The following is a 15,445-nucleotide window of genomic DNA, read 5'->3' as shown; positions in this document are numbered from 1 at the left end:
AAGAAAATAATAAATATGTTTCCTAAATTCTAATTGTCTGAGATACACGTGTATGTTTGGATAACATATCATACATAATCACATTGTAAAATAGCTGCAAAATATTGAAAGCCAACCAAAAACTGACTGAAAACCACAGCTTACCTTCCTGGGTTGAAAATCATACTTCACGCAATGCTGGAAACCTTTTCCTTTAGACTTGAGAGACGTCACAATCAAGCAGTTGCCAACAAAATGCGCAGAGTAGCCGATGCCTTTGCTAGTGCGAAAACTGTAAACAGACACATGCATGCTTCATATCATGAGGTGCAAACTTGTAAACTTGCAAAAATGGAACCTTAATTCATTTATCCACAAACAGAACATAATTCCAAACCAACTGAGGTGGAAGGATTTTGACTACCGAGTTATGAAATCTGCATCTTTGGTGATGAGGAAGGTCACACTTTAGTAATGCTTCCAGTGTCTAATCCCTCCAGTTTGATACACTTGACTCCACAAAACATATGAAACATCAGCACTGAGGAAATGCAAGCCGTACACAACATGAGCAGACCCGATACAACCCACACTCTGTGCACACAACCTTGCAATACCACAATAGTTTCCCGTTCTTTCCCAGCTTGGACTGAACATCTTTTTTACTGCTGACACGTACTCAATACACTCCTACAGTCTTTAGGTCTATTGCAGTGTTCCCACTTCAAAGACCCCCTCCACCACCACCCACTGGGATCATCTAAAACAAACAGACCTCTTTGTCAAGGCAGATAAAGAGAGTATAGGCTCTTACTCTGTGGGGAGGTTGAGAGGCCAGAGAGATATAGAGACCCACACCTAGCTACCACTGAGCCAAGACGCTCCTGTGGACAAGCTCGGTCCCACTCTGAAGATACAATTCTTTTTTGTTGTCTACATGCCCTGCCACTGTGCTGTGAGGCACTCGGAGCAGTGCATAAACAGGATTAGCTTGGCATATCTCACCCTTTTTGTGACTGTGTCAGTACGGAATAGCTGCCACATGAATACCAACATCTTAGCTTAGCCAATATTTCTTTTCTCCTTTTTGATGTTGCACATCAGAGAAACAGAAAAAGTCTTTCGAAGGTGAGTAGATTCTTTCATTCAGACTGTTAGATCCAGATAAAATAATGGCACCCAGTAGATGATAAACACCAAACTAACTGTTTCTAACCAATTAGTCTCCCCCGTAAGCAAACTCGACTGTTTCATCTTTATTATCCACTCTCCCTGTTTCATTCTCTTCTACAACTCTTTTATGTGCCATTGTATCCTGTGATTTTTCTCTCAAAGTTCCCTTCAACAAACAGAAAGTGTGGCAGGTAACTATCACTACACTTATTATTGATTGGTTATTGATTTTAGCCCTAATTATCCATAAGCCTCCTGCAAGAGCTGCTATGTGAGCCTTATGTGGCAGATATTCAAATTTAAATTAATACCTCTATAGTGTCTCCCACTGCAGCAATCCACCTCTACAGCAGACAGTTCCAGCCGTAGTTCATGCCTCCGTGGGTTTTAATCTCAATAATCTCACTTAATTCCCCTCTTTCTCCATTATAATTCATGAACATTATCTGGAAAAATGAAGCCCTTTCACAAACCACATTACATAAGTGTTTCCAGTGTGTGAAAAATAGTGTCTTTAAAACTAATTTAACCTTGAAAAACAAGTTGCAGTCATAATCTGCTTAGATGAGAAAATCCCTGTAGGTCACAGAATATCAGACAGCATACTGCTTTGTCAATAAAGCTGCTGGTAGCTTTATAGGTCTCTGCAGAGAGGACATGATTTCACATACAAAGCTCCAGCAATTAGATTGATGAAAAACAGTAAAGTGTCATTTTCCTCTCTTTAGTGTCATAATGTGGATTTACAGAATCCGAGAGAGCGATGTGAGCCTACCGAGGACTAACATATGTTTTTGTATACTCACCAGTAGAGATATGGTTTATCCTTGTCAACATTGATGTTATTTAAAGGATCCATTCGAAACCAGGTGTTGAATGTAAAGCCATTCTGATAAGGCCACTTTGCAATAGGAGGTAAAGCGATTGCCTATGACAACAAAATACAGAAAAAGACTAAATCATGTAATATGAGAGAAAATTTTAAGATCTTTACAGTGCCTTTGGATTACAGTTAGTTTATAGTTACGTATGTAATACACACTAATGCACATTATAGAAATCAACCAAAGTCAGGGTATAAAAACTAATGTGTTCAATATTTCTAAACAAACAAATAAAGATAATAATCCAAATCCCAAAAAGTTTTTCATATGAGTTTTCATACAGCTTTTGTAACTAATGCGAAAAATGTTTAGGTTATACAAATATGCACATTCTAGTTGATTTATTATGTTAGGTCCAATAAGTGATGTAAAACTGCAAGCATGTGGTGAAATCCATGATGTTATAGACCAGCTGATGACATTGTGATTCTTTCTCATGCAGAATATTCTATTTTGACAAGTGTCCAGCCTCTGAAAGAAATCCAGCGATGATTCTAGGTACATTTCTGTTTGAGTAAATTTGCTGTTAATCTCCAAGATTCTGGACAAAGCTGTTTAAAACAGGTCTTTAACCATGAGTGAAGCATTACTTTTAATGACATTACTGTGATAGTTCATTTACTTGTTGATTAAAAGTGCAGCAAGGCAGGAAAAAGATGCAACAAAGTGTAACGGATAGTGGGGAAAAAGGACTGCACAATATGTCACACATTTTTAGCCTGATAGTGTATTGTCCTAACATAGCCATCAACTTTCTAGTATACAACTATACAGAGTGCACACGGTGTGTAGGACACATTTTTTGGATGTGTATAAATGTGTTTTTGGTTGTGACTTGTTAATACAAATCTTTGACATGGAATGCTGTATGAGTTAAGATTGCTTGTTTTGTCAATTTGTTAGTCTCCAAATGTTTTCCTGGTAACCTGTCAGGTTGTGTAAAAAGGCAATTCTCCCATCAGAATGCACAACTCAAAAATATGAAAGCTTACTGCTGCGCTGCGACCAGGAAAGTTGAAGAAGGCATCTGGACCATGTCTCTGGGGCATTTGATTCAGCACCGACAACATTTTGACGGCATGCCTCGGCTGCAAAAGTGGCAAAGATAAAAGGAGCATTAACAAGACAGTCACAGCGTTCTGTTAGACTGGCTGGACCGTAGACACTCAATACCTTATCAGTTGCCTCATTCACTCGTTCTGCAGTTAGTCTGTTACAGAACAAGCCCCAAACAAATCTGTGTTGATGGATCTCTGGAGGCAACTCAAGTGACGGTGTCAAACCGCCACACACCTGGTATCACTTACCCAGAGGCCAGCTTCTCCTCGCAGCATGCTGAACAGCAACTTCAGTTCCTTCACGGTGATGCTGTAGCTGGCAAGCACTCCCAACATATCCACTAGCAAGTCTTTAAAGCAAGATGCACAAGGAGAAACAAGAGGACAAAGAGGAGAGGGCGGACAATCATCAAACACAACCGCATTTTAGATTTATTATAATTCATCTGCTCTGCACAGAAGACCCTCATGGGGAAAAGTATTCATATGCCTCAACTTCTGAGATAACTTTCACTTTAGCTTAGAGTTCATTGTCCGTAGAACTCTATTGTATTTAATACAAAAACACTTCTGCTACAATTACATGGACAATAACTACATAACTACTATCTACTAGTCTATGGTAAGTTGAAACACTGCAGTGAAAATGCATTTAAAATCCATCACTTGCAGCTTGGTATCATTAAACAGCTTAATGAGCAACATATAAAGAACTCAGCCTCAACTTTTCTCCCCCACAGACTGTGTTGTTCATAACCTCCCCTGTTTCTAAGTCCCCTTGTGTGAAACCATCATGCTACCAGCTACAGCACTTGTTACTATGCCTCGGTGTTGGTTAAGGAGAAATTCTGACCTGATGGCAGTGCCAGATTTCATGGCAATGTGTCTGAAACTTGACAAAAGAAGTACTGAGGTTCTGCTACTAGTGGGGGGGAGATAACTGTCATATTGCATTAAATATAACTGAAATATACTGTATAAATGAAAGTGTTTTGTAAAGCTAGATGACTAACTATTAATGGAAACCCACAGTGCTAACACTTGAAATTCACTTCTAATTAAAATTTACTTTCAAGTGCCATTGTGATATTTTTTTTCTGTAATAACTGCTGTCTCAAAGAACTGATTGAATTACTGGAAAAAAAATGAAAGGGACTGACAATGATTAAATAGTTCTAAATGAAACCTAATTTTAAAACCACACTTTTTATATTCATATTCTTTTATAATCTAGATTTTTGGTGTATGACTACTATGGAGAAGTCACCTTGATTGCTGAAGAGTGACCTTTTCCTTCTAAAATCCATACTGTTATTCTATTAGTTCATGGTCAAACTGCAAATCTGTTAAAAGATACATAGAGACGGCTTTCTAGCCCAACTGAAAGCCCGAACCAAGAATTCATAACTATAATTGCTGGACAATCACATGGTAGCAATCAATCTGAAAATAAAGACACCTGTACTTTCACTCCTATTGAACAAAATAAAGGCCTGCTCACATCACTATCATACCTGCAATCATGTCCTCCACTGAGCTCATTTTGAGGAGCACCTGCTGGATGAGCCCCACTTCGGTGCTTGTTTGCAGGTTTCGGACACTTTTTCGAAGGACGGCAGTGAACATGCTCCAGATTTCGGCCTGGCAGGTGATGTCACAGTGCTCCAACAGCTCCACCATGCAGCCGATGCTTTCTGCATCTTGGATAATGAAGTTGGTCTCCAGATCAAACTCGCCACCTACCAACTGCAAAAAAAGGTGGGACAGATGACAAACGTGAGAAAAGATTGCATTTTTATGCCTGTCACATGCTGGTTAAATTCTAGTCTGTGTTATGCTGATGTAGCTTGAATTAAACTAATTAATACACAGAGCACTGCTGTGGGATCCAGCTTTCAAACTTCTTCTTGATTAGGACTGTTTCTATGGGGAGAATTAACCAATAGGATCCTTTCACAAAAAATTCAGGTCACTACTCCAGTCATAAGGGGCTAGTCTGCACTGGAAGAAAGAAGTGGCTATCTCTTTAATACTGTAAGATTTTGATCTGAATTTAAACACCCATGAAAATAAAACTGTCTAGCATTTAATGAAAAGAGGAGGGAAATGGAGTCCCTATAGCCCCACTGCCCCTTTTAAATCACAAATGATAATCACTATTAAGAAAGTAGAAAACAACAATCAATAATGCGATTCCTCAAGTCCAAAAAGCATGAAATTAGCCCTCTAAAGAGGTGCATAGTATATATGGAGCTTACTGACAACAACTTGCTGGTGGGCATCAAAGCAAGCAGGTGGAAAATGGACCTAGATACCCACAGCACATTACTGTGATTGACAGGTAATAGCTAGGTGAGAGCAAAAGCAGACTAAAGCAGCAGGAGACTATTCCATGGAGATATGAATCGAGCCTTACCTCAACCATCATCAGATCTCGGCTCAATTACATTACAATGATGTATATCACTGCGCTGTTTGGACTTGAAGATCTGAGAGACAGCCTTTGCTAAGAGTGAAGTGGTTGTGCTGATAAAAATAGAGTAAAGCTGATGTATAGCAAACATCAATGGGCACAAAAAAAGAAAAGTGCTGTGCTATCTACATTCAACTGCTGTTGTAGGTTATGTAGATTAGGGCTGCGCAATATATCAAAATAGTATAGGTATTGCAATGTACACATGCACAACAGTCATATGGCAGGAAGTGCAATGTGCCTTAAGACAAATGAACTCAAGCACATTATGTTACAACTTATTTGCTGCTTGATACAAAAAGAAAACTTGCACAGTTCATATTTTCCATGACTAATCTGAAAGTCTTATAGAATATAATTCACTCTGATTTAAAGGTTCTCGAATACATAAAGTTTTTCTACTAACCCTCATCAGTACCTCCAATATCCTTTTATTTGCAAGTTGCATTTTTCAGTCCCTTTAGGTAGCTGGCACCCACTTAGCTGCTATCACATAAACCAAAGCTTATTTGATTCCAACCAGGTTTGTGGAGTTTTATATAAAAAAATCGTTCGGGGTCCATGCGGACCCCAGCCAGACTGTGCATTTATCCATCCTCTATACACCGCTTAATCCTAATTAGGGTCTCTGGGGGGCTGGAGTCTATTGCAGCTGACTAGGGGCAAAGGCAGGGGACACCCTGGACTGGTCACCATTCAATCACAGGGCTACATATACAGACAAACAATCACACTCACATTCACACCTGCGGACAATTTAGAATAATCAAATAACCTCATCATATTTTTGGACTGTGGGAAGAAGCCAGAGAACCTGGAGAAAACCCACTCATGCACAGGGAGAACATGCAAACTCCATGCAGAAAGATGCAGAAAGATCATTTCAATTCAGGAGTTCTTAGATTAATATTGTAAGCAATACACATCAGTAATCATTAATAGTAATCATCTGAACTATGGTTTATTTCTACAGCCCTTCACAGCAGCCCAAAGGGTGACTAAAGTGCTTCACGGTGAAAAACAAGAGAATAACTTAAAAACAATACAGTAACTTAAAGCAGGACAAACAATCACACTCACACCTGGACCCCAGTGGCAAAGAGGGCAGTTTTAATTAAAAGGACCATATATATGCTATTCTACTATGAACGATTAATGTCTCCTTACTTTGTACCATCAGAGGTATAATGCTACATGTTAATTCCATTTCCTGAACATGATTCTGCACCAAAAATCACAAAAGTATGAAAATAGTGAAAATGTTGTGTTACTCTCATTTCATTTACTCTTGAATAAAAACATCATAAGTCACCAAAGTTTCATTGTTTCTTTCATATTTGTATCTACAGACGACACACGTTTTACGAAAATATATATTAAGAGGATATATACAGGTAGAGAAATGTGAAACAGATGAAATACTACTGGGGTCCAGCTGGATCCTAAGTGTACAGATGAACAGGTTTTGCCACATGTACTGATGAGGGTTAAACTTTATTTACAAGACATGGAATTTGTTGACATGCAGGCTGCACATTTGCAGAGCAAAATGAGCAGGAAACAGGAAAAGAAACACTGAAAAAGAGTTGCAAAAAGAAACAATCTCACATGTCAGATATTAATTTGTTTGACCACTTAAATCAGCACCACAAAGCTGTATGACAAGTGCAAAGCCAAATCTGAACTTTATTCAAAGCAAAAAACTATTTTGGATGCCTTTCCTCACCTCATGAGAAAGGCTCTAAAACAGCTTTACTCAAATGATTATTTTAGCTTCTATGTAAATGATTCCCCCTACAAATTCACTCTAGAGTGATTAATTATGTCCACATAGATTTATTCAAGCCATCTGGTGAAAATTCTTATTTTTTTCCTTCTGCAATATATACTGTTAAAACAAAATACCACCATGTCAGTTAAATTCAGTATCATGTGGTCCTCATGACGGTATAAGTGACAGAATTACTCTAGATTCAGAATATTTTCAGCCACTTATAAAGACAATAAAGAGAAAAAGCTGCTGCCAATATTTTGAAAACCATCCCAACGTTGACATTCTGCCCAAAACCAGACATCTTCATCAGTGAGCATAGAGAGCAGAGACATTGTTCAGTGAGGCGCCAACAGTAACCGGAATTCAGAGCTTGAAAACTCATGGGGTGCAGGTAATACGCTGTCTGAGGCGGCTCAGTGGACAAAATGTGCAGACGACTTCTATAAAACCAAACAAGCTGTAACAAGTCTGTCTAAATATAGTCATTATGTTAACTGGTATGGAAAATTAACAGACTGGTGGAAAGCTTGTTATCGGTACACAGACAATTATCAAAGCCAAACTACCGGTTCCTCCTACCACCTGCCTGATGCCACGATGCATCTCCTGCTGCAGAATGTCAAACGTAGACTCCAATAAAGCAGCATTTTACTGCTTCATATTTCTGTTGGGTAAAACAGGTTGCATCTGATGGCCAAGTCTAACTGGATGAGCATTATATTTTGCACGACAATAGCAGTTTGGTGGCTAAACCCCCAATCATGCCAAAAGGTCTGGTTGGTCATACGAAGGACTATTACAGTACTGGACATTTTATTCACATCTTACAAATTCACTCTGACATTTCAGCATGTGTTTAACAAAACATACATAATTCAAATAATGCATCAAGATTGTCAAACAAGTAGACCACATACGCACACTCATATATAATGGACTAGCACAAAACAAAATCAAAAATACCTGACAGCACTATGAAGTAAACTGCCCCATTCCCTTCTTTTATGAATTAACAACGGCAACAACTCAGTTTGTACACACCACAGTTTACTAACCACCATGTGGCATAAAGAATACCTCAACATCAACTGATTAATATAACAGGAGAGACTTTTTAAGTTGGGTTTTAAGGCTGTTCGTCTGTAAGGAAGTTATTAACAGACAAACGCTCCCCCTGTTGCAGCCACAATGACAGTCATCACCCAACAGCACATGAAAAAAGGAGCAAGAGCCATGAGGTCTCGACGAAACCTCATCATTCTTCAGTGCTATTGCCATTAATCACGCTATTCACGGGCATTTCACAATCCTGAGAGGTGGTGCAATTGCAGTTTCAGATCCCCAGAATAATTTTCAGCCATTATGTTACAAGAGGTAAATAAAGACATTAAATCACTGATTACACACTTTACACTTGGAGAGCAGAGCTTATCAGAGCCACGCAAAAATTCGACGGAATAAAATCAATGCGCAGTTTGAATACCACTTAATTTAAGTGATGTAAACCCCATAATCAATGCAAATGACCAAAATCAGGGACAAACTGCTGCAGCCTGATCTTTCACAGTACAGCAGAGCAAACATAGCTGCTACATCGCGAATGCAGCCTGTAAACTTCAATTCATGTTCCGCCAGCACATTCCATGAGTGGTTAAATAAATTCTTACAATATGTAGCTGCTTCAGGAAGCACACTGGATGCAATATATACATGCTTAAATAAACTAACTATTTTTTTTTTTTAAATTTATATGGGCATTGAGCATGTAAACCATATTGTCTCCAGGAGTCAGAGATCTTTGTTGCATGTGAAACTACCCTTAACTAAACTGACTGCAGCTTTAACTGGGTCAGGCAGAGGTGTTTGACTTGTTCCTCTTCTGCCGGTGAAATGGTCGGGTGGTGATTCTGCATCAGAGTTTTAGAAATCCTTTTTACCACTCAACAAACGTTACATACTAGCAGGCTTGCTTTATGGAAGAAATCTGGGAAAAGGTATTTAAAAAAACTCTTTGCATCAACTAGAATTTATCCGAACAATTTCTCAGATTTGTTAGATTAGGATTATATGAGAACAGCTTCTGCTGGAAAGAGGGAGAACCTGCCAGAAAGATCTCTGTAACACGCCATTAATCAGGGCTTCTTGGGAGAATAGCCAGATAAATTCCTCTCCTAAATTAAAGGCAGATGGCAGGCTGCCTGGGGTTTACTTAATGACAGTAGACATGACAGCATAAAAAGAAAATATTCTATTATGTAGTAAGAAAAAACGGAGCACTGGCCTGAATATCACAAGGTAAACTAAGATGAAGTGAACAGCACGGCTCATCACCCGGCTAATACTGTTCTAACAATGCAGATAATGATGGTTGCAGCATAACCAAGAGGACTGAGGAAAGCAAACAAAGCTTAAAGGCGAGAGGTCTTTGAAGAAAGTCTGCAGATGGCGTCACAATGAGGACTCACCTTTCAGTATGACAATGACCTTTCAGCACAAGCAATGCTGCAGAGGCTTCATAACGTGTCTGAGTGTCTAGTGGCCAAGACCCCAGCTGGCACCTGGAGGTAAACCTGTTTAAAAATCTTTGGAGAGACTTGAAGAAGGCTTTTCCTTTCACTGTATCCATCCAGTCTGCCGGGAGCTGACAGGGACTCCACAAAAACAATGGCACAAACAGCACAAAAAGTGTGGTAGACGGTAAAAAAGTACATAACCTAAAGGTGTGTCTGCTGCAAATGTTGGCTTTGGAGGGTAATAAAGAGTCTGAATACCAAAGCAAATCAGACATTTATGCGCTTTACTGAATTTGTATCATTTCAAACATGTTTTAACTTTACAGCTACTAAAAAATATGTCTGCAAAAGCTATGTATTTAAAGTTTCCCGTGGCGTGAAAGTTTTAGTATTTTCCCATAACGTAAAACTTAAATGTTAGACTTTCTGTGGATGTGGTGCATTTCAGCTAAAGCAATGGATTACTCTATCTTCAATAGTGGCCACAAGGTAAATTTTTTCTTCCTCTAAAACTCCACTGTCAAAATTAAATATTTCATATTCCTTCTCACTTCCTGCTGGTTCGCCAGGACCCAACAACAGCAGGAAACACTGACAGTGAGAGAATGTGGCTGCACACTAATTTATTTTGCGCCTATCTCTCTACCCCTGATGGTTCCTGATGACAGAACACTGCTAGCCTTGGTCTGTTTACCACAGCTAAACTGAGCGGAGGCTCAGTGTGGTGGTGATGCTGAGCTCTTCTGCTAAATCCTTTCTCACTGACACTCAGAGATGATAGCACTATCAGCAATCTGCACAATAAAACTCCAGCTTTCTCTAAGACGCACGGGCCATAAATTCAGATGCAAATGAGGCGGGACGTTCAAAGAAAGAGGTTAATTTAACAATATTTCAAAATACCACATTTAGTACTGGGCCACTGTACTGATTTATAGTAGAAAGTGCTGCTATATTTGTTTGTAATTCTATGCGCTGAAAGATAAGTGCGCTCCTCAGTGAATGTATGAATTAATTAAAGGCCGTCACTGCTATCAGACTGTGTGGGGAAAAGAAGAACTTTACAAGATATTAAAGGAAATGAACAGGGATTACTCATAACTCATGACTGAGAACAAGCTGTGAAAAGGTACTAGTGTGTTAAAAATGGTTTGTAAATCGAGCAGTCTGTCTTTGGAAAAGTACAATACAATACTTAAAATTATGTAGGCGTTCATTACAGGTGTATGTGTGTTGAGAAAGTTGCTGTGAATGTGTTTGGTAAATCTGTATTGTGCCTCTCTTGTTCATAGCTGTCATTTTATGTGGTGATTTAAAACTTTGCTTGATTCATGAATAAATACTGAAAAGTATGTCTGATACATCACAAACAAAATCGCAGAAATCATTTTAGTGTCATCTTTTTACAAGTAAAAACAATACATCAACAAAATTAGATCATCACATCCACAGCCCACAGTCTGTAGACAGTTAATTGATAATATAATGACACCATCACAGTTTCCTCATCCACATGGGAGAGATTACCAATTCCATGTTTTCATTATATGTGGTTGGAGCATCCAACTTATCCAATTAATGATTCCATAAACATAATTCTCTTTTCTGTCTCAGTATCTCACTAAGGGGAGGAAATTGAAAAATGACGGATTTGTAGCGTCTTTCAGGGGCTACAAATGTTTGAGGTCTGCGTTGCAGCCGTAGCAAAGAACGACTTGTCAGTCAACAGCTTAAGCATTTATCATAGTCTTTGCACACCCATTTAACCAATCTGCATTCATGATGTTTCCACTCAAACACAAATGGAGTTAAAACTTTCGACACGTCTTTGAATGCACCGCGGTTCAACATCAAAGGGGCATCGAAGTTCAACATAGAGTGAATGCACTGAATGGTGGAAGCACACAAACACACACACTGTTAGAGAAGATCTTAGCCACGTGGAAGTGAAATGTAAGTGAGAGAAGCAAATTCAGCAGCCAGCAATTCATGCTGTATGATGCAAGTACCCATGTGCTGGTTTTAATCAGGGTTCTGCATACGGCAGTAAAGCTAACCCATTTCCCCTGTTCCCAGGAGAGCGGCCCACAGAAGGAGGAAACCTGCTTCCTGTAGCTACGGCTAATCATATAATTTCAATTAAGAATATCTGCTCTGGCTTATTAAGACGCCCAGAAGCTCAGTGGAACTGCGAGTTGATGATTTGCAAAATAGAGAGGGAGGTTACAGAAACAACACCCCAATGTGAGGCAGGAGAGTAGTAACACTTAAATTAGGCTCTAACTGGTATCTGTGCAGCTCAAGCTGGCAGATGTCAGGGTGACTGCAGCAGGACTGAGTGACAGCGAGCTCCGTTCAGACTCACCGCCAAGACAATACCTTACCATTCACAAACCACAGGTGAAACCAGATCAGCAACAACGTCTTTCAGTCACCCTTGCAGAATGGGCGATCACTCAGCTGCTCACAAACATATGAGGTTAGTCGCTTTCACCTGGCTGCCTTGGCAGTAACGAGATCCTGTGATATTACAGATAACCCAGCAGAGCTGGAGGAAATGAAAGCAGCCCAGCTATGTCAGGGATTTTTTTTTTTTTTTTTTTTTTTTTTACTGTGCTGGGAATAACACTCCACTAAGCATGCATTTATTTTACTGCACAGCAAAACCAAATATTGTTTATGTAAAAGCAATTAAGGTGTGTGCTTAAGTCATTTATTTACCCCAGTGGACACTCTTTTAGTGAAGCAGGGTTATGAGCCTCAATCAAGCAGGGTTTTTTTCCTTTTAAAAAGAATAACATTTATGTCTCATAGCCACAAGGCAAAGAATTAAGAGAGTTACATCTGAGCCCTCAAGAATCCCTCCACTTTCAGCTGCTTCTGATTAGGCCACAGCTAAAGGCTTGCTGTCGCCATGGTGATGGGCAGCAAAGATTGGACTTGAGACAGTTTCCAAAGGAAGCCTACAGTGGCCACTAAATTGGGTGAAAATAAATAGAACTGATGTCCTATTTACAAAGACTGCTGGTGTAGTGTGAACGTAGCAGGGAAGGAGTCCTTGGCAGAAGATGTGGAGGGAAGGAATGTCCTCCCTGATATCTCTAAAATGAAAAGTGCTGCTGGTTCAAAGACACACTCAACTAGACCGCTGGAGAGCAGCAGATGTGGACAGAAGTAACGTCCATTCTGTTGATAGTGAAGTTTGTTATTATGACATGTGTTTCCCATTTTTCAAAAAACAGTTTTTACACCTAATTGCAATAAACTGGGTGTTCTACAATGAGAGAATACACTGGATGGATAAAAAAAAAATCAGTTGCATTCATCTATGGTTTGCCAGCTGAGATTGTTTTGAACTTGCACCAAATGATTAGAGGCAAGTGTTCAGTAACGGTTAAAACACGATAAATATGATGTTCGGTGTTGCATTCACAAGCAGAAGTCCAGAAAAATTAAACCAACAACAAACTTATTTGTATTCAAAAGGACAGTATGACTTGGTGGCTTTTTCTAGCAAAAGTGTCACCAGTACTTGGAAGAAACTCTGCTAAAGTTCAGTTACAGAATCAGAAAAGCCTGCAGCTACCTTTTACTGTAAAACCCTTTCAGTCAAAGGGATAAAGTACGCTGCAAAAATGTGGTATACAGAAGTTAAGAGGAGGAAACAATGAACTGACCAGTCTTCAGCCAAGTACTTATCAGCACCAGAGGGAGTTAAACACAAAACACAATATTCGTACAGAATACTTGGATTTTGTAACAACTCTGCTCACTCCTTAACACTCACTACACAATAGGGTATTTTAAGCAGCAATGATCAAGGGCCCATGAACGTGTCTGAAGTGCAAAAGAAATGTTATGTGATGATAACATAATATATTCACAAAGAAACACCAGCATAAATAACTAAAGATGTAGACCTGCATTCTTTTTGAAATCTGACATTAAAAAAAATAATGAATACTTTTCAAATACCTGTATTTTGAATTGTGCATCATTAAAACCAAAAACAATAGAATTACACAGAGGGGTAAAAAGCATTCCCTACTTCTGGAACCAAACTAAGCAAACTTGGGCATGTTTCAGTCAAAAAACATGTAATTATAACAAAGCAATTGAAAACCTGAACCAACTGAAGCATAGACCTAAGGCTGAGCAGTCTAGATTTTTCTTTCACACCTTGCCAGGAAAATAAGAATAGACAGGCTAATTAATAAAGCAACTACAGAAAGTGTGGTGCTGAGAACCATGTGCAAAACTTTTTTTTTTTTTTAAAGCCAAACTAATGTGGAAAAACATTTATGTAAGACAATTTGCAAATGCACAAAGAAAAAGAAAAATGCAAAAACCAGAGCCCAACAGCTAACTTGACAGTATTTGCATTTCGTTCCAGGCTGTCATGACTGTAGAAAAATGTATGAAGATTTTATGTAAACAATAGCATGCATTGGGACAAAATGGAACTGCCACTGCAGGGAACAATTCTAAAGTGTTAAGCTGGAAGTCTAGCCGGGGCCATTCTTTCTTTAGTTTGAAAATGTCACCAAAATAAAGGTCAAGCCATTTAAGGCAGAAGGGTGCAGAACGTTGAAAAGAGAGTGTCAAATATATAAGAAATCAGTTTATTGCTTCTGTGGTTCCATTAAGTTTGATGAATGGCCTTCACACCAATGCTGAACTATGCTAATGACCACACTAATGCCTTATCTATCCATTAAGCACACGACAGAGCTGCACACTGGCTGAAAGTGAGAAAATAATTATTCTTTCTCCCTTTAAAAGGTAATAATTGTCTAATGAACACAGGGAGATATCCATTTCTATAATCGTGAGCAAAAATGTAATGACTTTTAAAAACACCAGGCTCAAACTTTTCCAAATTCTGTATAACTCACAATGTAGTTTTTCTTTGTGAAATACTGTTTGCATGTTGACATGGAAGGTGCTCGACTTACAAAAGATGATGTCAGACAAGGTACAGTGATGACAAGATAATTCCAGCTGGATATGTCTTTGACTAGTGCAAATTAGAGTGACATTGTCAGCTGCCTCCCCCCTTTCTCACTGAATATTGCTCAATATAGGAGAGAACAACTGCCATCTGTGACTCATCTATCAACACACTTCAACTACAAGTGCAAATCAAACAATCTGGAAAACTGCTGCAGTATCTGGATCAGCTCACAACAAGGTCAAGTCGTTCCCTGGGACCTCGTGAACAAGATGCCCTATAACAACGGGCACAAGTGACAGAAATAATGAACTCTATGACAACATGCCAAGAGAGAGCTTTTTGTACTTAATTATGAATTTGCAAATGAAGCGCGCTTATATATTAGTTGTCTTGAATTTAATTTGTAATTCGCTTCATTAAAAAAAAAGAAGAAAAAGAGAGAGTGGAGAGATAAACAAAGGAAAATACAGAGACACAGAGAGAAGGACTTGCAATATATATATGAAAGTCTCTAAAATGTGACAGCAGCACAGGACCATATCTTGCTCCTCACATGCTTAAGAGTCTGGAACATTTACTCATTTTTTTCTGCGTAATCATGATGTATATTTGTATTGCCACCATCACGCAATCATGT

At 38.9% G+C, this 15,445-nt stretch overlaps 1 protein-coding gene across 5 annotated transcripts in view; it reads right to left on the bottom strand.

Annotated features, from left to right (window-relative positions):
- Positions 1-15,445, bottom strand: part of nbeab (neurobeachin b) — a 193,748-nt gene that overhangs the window by 147,775 nt on the left and 30,528 nt on the right. For all 5 annotated transcript variants that reach the window (XM_035944771.2, XM_055012144.1, XM_035944774.2 and 2 more), the window contains exons 2-6: positions 4,609-4,840; positions 3,344-3,444; positions 3,029-3,124; positions 1,959-2,080; positions 145-271 (exon numbers count right to left, since the gene is read on the bottom strand). In XM_035944771.2, coding sequence (XP_035800664.2) covers positions 145-271; positions 1,959-2,080; positions 3,029-3,124; positions 3,344-3,444; positions 4,609-4,840 — 678 coding nt within the window. The remainder of the gene's footprint in view (positions 1-144; positions 272-1,958; positions 2,081-3,028; positions 3,125-3,343; positions 3,445-4,608; positions 4,841-15,445) is intronic.

The sequence above is a fragment of the Amphiprion ocellaris genome, chromosome 7, assembly GCF_022539595.1.
Source record: "Amphiprion ocellaris isolate individual 3 ecotype Okinawa chromosome 7, ASM2253959v1, whole genome shotgun sequence".
Classification (NCBI taxonomy): Eukaryota; Metazoa; Chordata; class Actinopteri; family Pomacentridae; genus Amphiprion; species Amphiprion ocellaris.
Note: the sequence above shows the minus strand (reverse complement) of the source record. Positions and strands in the feature narration are given on the sequence as shown.